This window comes from Neoarius graeffei, chromosome 1 (genome assembly GCF_027579695.1).
Source record: "Neoarius graeffei isolate fNeoGra1 chromosome 1, fNeoGra1.pri, whole genome shotgun sequence".
Lineage (NCBI taxonomy): Eukaryota > Metazoa > Chordata > Actinopteri > Siluriformes > Ariidae > Neoarius > Neoarius graeffei.
This window is the reverse complement of record NC_083569.1, coordinates 72,213,841-72,217,539: the sequence shown is the minus strand read 5'-3', so window position 1 is coordinate 72,217,539 and position 3,699 is coordinate 72,213,841. Positions and strand designations below refer to the sequence as shown.

General features: G+C 41.2%; 1 protein-coding gene across 1 annotated transcript; it reads left to right on the top strand.

Annotated features, from left to right (window-relative positions):
• Positions 1–744: 744 nt before the first annotated feature.
• On the top strand, positions 745–3,462 carry si:ch73-335l21.4 (E3 ubiquitin-protein ligase-like). The gene is made up of 2 exons (XM_060920862.1): positions 745–1,212; positions 2,818–3,462. The coding sequence occupies exons 1-2, from the start codon at positions 828–830 to the stop codon at positions 2,874–2,876; spliced, it is 444 nt and encodes a 147-aa protein (XP_060776845.1). The 5' UTR covers positions 745–827; the 3' UTR covers positions 2,877–3,462.
• The last annotated feature ends 237 nt before the right edge of the window (positions 3,463–3,699 follow it).

Below are 3,699 nucleotides of genomic sequence, written 5' to 3'. Positions count from 1 at the left end.
TGAGGGCCTTTCTGTGTGGAGTTTGCATGTTGTCCATGTGGGTTTCCCCCACAGTCCAAAGACATGCAGGTTAGGTTAACTGGTGACTCTAAATTGACCGTAGGTGTGAATGTGAGTGTGAATGGTTGTCTGTGTGTCAGCCCATAAAGCGGCTACAGATAATGAGACGAGATAGTTTTAGCATTGTAAGAGCCAAACTTTGTTTTGGATAATGCTAATAAACCCTTCTTGTTTCCTCAAGAAGAAGAGTAAATAAAAGTGACTCATCACTTCAGTAAGCATGTTTCAGCACGTAACACTGATAATGACTCACTGTTTGAGTTAGTTTATTTTAGATGTAGCCTGGCGCCTGGCACACCTTTCTGTCCCCAGACTTGCTCTAAAACCTATAGTGAGACGAGACATTATTTTAAAAGCTAAAGATGGAGATTTATAACCAGGCAGAGATGAAGATCCACTTTAAGGTGGCAAGGACCTAAACAAGAGCGATTGTTCCATTTTACATTTGCTTTTATTTATGAATCCAGACCCCAGAAATGAGTTTCAAACCAGAGGATATATTTAGTTTGTTTATTATTTGTAGCTTCCGACATGGCTGACGTGCTGTACGAGGCAGAGCCCAGGGGGTGACGTCATAGTATTTATTCAGGAATTACCAGTTTACGGTACTTCCTTTCAGTCCGATATTATGCAATCCTCTCCCCACACACATTGTTTTGTTTGGAACCACCCTTCATATAAAACAGGCTCCGCCAGCTTTCTCGCTCAATCCTTCAGCTTCTCTATTCGCCGAGTTCTCACAGAGTCTCAGTAAATACCGCGAGACCATGCTGTCCGAGCTCGAGTGCGGGATCTGCTTCCGGCTTTACGACACTGCCGCTCGCTGTCCACGACAGCTGGCTTGTAAACACAGCTTCTGTGAGAGCTGCTTACTGACGCTCAGTGTGTGTCAGTCTGGATCTCGGATGATCATCTGCGCTTTCTGTAGACACAGCACCCCTCTGACCGGGGAGAAACTCAGAGACAGCCTCCCCGTGGACGAGGACACTGTGCACCGCCTGGAGGAGGAAGGTGTCCATGGAGACCAGGAGGAGGATGAAGAGCCGAGGACTGAGACAATCAGCCAGTCCAAAGAAGGTCATTCCCCCAGAGGACGAGTGTGGAGGTCCATCAAGCGTCTGTACAAGAAAATAAAACAACCGAGTCAGCGAGGTGAGTGGAGTTTTATCCAAATCTTTCCTCATACTAGTCTAGTGAACCTTTTTTCATTCACAAAAATAATCTATCACTCAGGTGAGGAATATAAAAGACAACTAGGCTACATTTCTACAAATATAAGCATGTATAGTCAGAGGATTCAGGGGGAAAGTCCCATCCTTCCATCCATTACACTACCGTTCAAAAGTTTGGGGTCACTTTGAAATATATCTGTGAAGATACTCAGTCATCCAGGTACATAGTAATCTGTGGTTGGTAGAAGAGAGCAACTGGACTTGCTTGAAGATTCTTGAAAACATTTCGCCTCTCATCCTAAAGGCTTCCTCAGTTCTGTCTGTCTAATAGGGAGTATCCAGTATTTATCCTCTCATGGATCATCATAGAATCAGAATGCTGATGGCTGCATTGTAGGTGGCTTTGAAATGTCCTTATTTTTGAAAGAAAAGCACTGTTCTTTTCAATGAAGATCACTTTAAACTAATCAGAAATCCACTCTATACATTGCTAATGTGCTAAATGACTATTCTAGCTGCAAATGTCTGGTTTTTGGTGCAATATCTCCATAGGTGTATAGAGGCCCATTTCCAGCAACTCTCACTCCAGTGTTCTAATGGTACAATGTGTTTGCTCATTGCCTCAGAAGGCTAATGGATGATTAGAAAACCCTTGTACAATCATGTTAGCACAGCTGAAAACAGTTGAGCTCTTTAGAGAAGCTATAAAACTGACCTTCCTTTGAGCAGATTGAGTTTCTGGAGCATCACATTTGTGGGGTCGATTAAATGCTCAAAATGGCCAGAAAAATGTCTTGATTATATTTTCTATTCATTTTACAACTTATGGTGGGAAATAAGTGTGACTTTTCATGGAAAACACAAAATTGTCTGGGTGACCCCAAACTTTTGAACGGTAGTGTATGTGTAACTGCTTATCCTGTTCTGCAGGGTCGCTGGAGCCTATCCCAGCTTGGCCTTGGACAAGTCACCAGGTCATCACAGGGCTGACACAGAGACAAACAACCATTCACATTCACACCTACGGTCAATTTAGAGTCACCAGTTAACCTAACCTGCATGTCTTTGGACTGTGGGGGAAACCGGAGCACCCGGAGGAAACCCACGCGGACACGGGGAGAACATGCAAACTCCACACAAAGGCCCTCGCCGGCCACGGGGCTCAAATCCGGACCTTCTTGCTGTGAGGCAGGTTGATACAGGGCTGACACAGAGACAAACAACCATTCACATTCACACCTACGGTCAATTTAATAATAATAATAATCTCATCTCATTAAAAAGTAGGTGAGAGATTGTTTCTATACTATTTCCTCAGAGCAGACCAAGCCTCATGTGATGTTCGTCAGTTTCATAGTTGTGGCATAGTCATATGACGCTGTCCCATTCCCTACATCAAACCTTAACCCACAGTTTCACAACCTTAGTCCTGGAGTTGCGCACTGTCCTATTCATTCTCCTCTAATGAACCCACTAAAACTCCAGGACCGGGCTTGGGAACAGGTTAACTAATCATGACCCTGAGTTAATATTGTGAATTAACTACAGACTAAACAAGCATTCATTTTTTGTGTGTTTTCTTTAGGCTGTATTACTCATGATGAAATGAGAGATCTGGCCATAATGGCTTACTTCATGATGTAAAGAGCCTGGACTGATGAACCTGGCCTATTGGACACAAACCAATGATGGGTTGGTGCATGGATCATTCCTTTCAGAACTATCTGAAAATCCTGGACTCTTTCCCCAGCAGGCTACATTGAGAGAAGTGAAATGCAGGCATAAATAAATAAAGTGTTAATAGCGGGGAGCATTAAGTTTCTAACTTATGATAACTTGAACTGCCTTGTATTGAATGTTTTATGTATTCAATGTTTTCATACTGTGAAATATTTGTTATAATTATATGTTGGACAGCAGGTGGGGTGTTTTTTTGGGAGACTTGCACTCTGACTCAAATGCCAAGTAATTTATAACAAAACATGAATTCTAATTAGTATTAACTTGTTAATTTGGCTGCATGCTTTATATGTGTGTATATAGTCATTTGTATTTATTATGCTATTATATTTCATTCTCTAAGATTTTTTGTTTTGTTTTTCCAACCACGTAACTTGTATTTAAATTGTTCTGAGAAAGAACAGCTGTGTGTGTGCACGTGTCACAGGGAATACTGAATATACATTTGAGTAACATTTTAAAAAAAAAATAAAGATTTATATGAAAAATACTTTGTTGGTCAGGTTACATTAAAGATATTTCCGGAAGATAAAGTATTCGGAGTGGTGTATATGCTTAAAAGGCAATTTAAGCTTGAATTAATCAACACTGTCTTCTCGCTGAGACTGAAGAAGTAGCCATTTATTTCATGCACACATCTAAAAAGAGGGTTATATTTTATCGGAATCTAGTTAAATAAAGAAGGCTAATGTAATCTGGTGATGGACCAAAGTAAACTGAAAATCCT

What these genes read in the sequence shown, in the direction of transcription:
- si:ch73-335l21.4 (XM_060920862.1), top strand. Translation starts at nt 828, where the DNA reads ATGCTGTCCGAGCTCGAGTGCGGGATCTGCTTCCGGCTTTACGACACT. An exon ending in AAAACAACCGAGTCAGCGAG is followed by an intron (nt 1,213 to 2,817) that starts GTGAGTGGAGTT and finishes TGTTTTCTTTAG; the next exon opens with GCTGTATTACTCATGATGAA.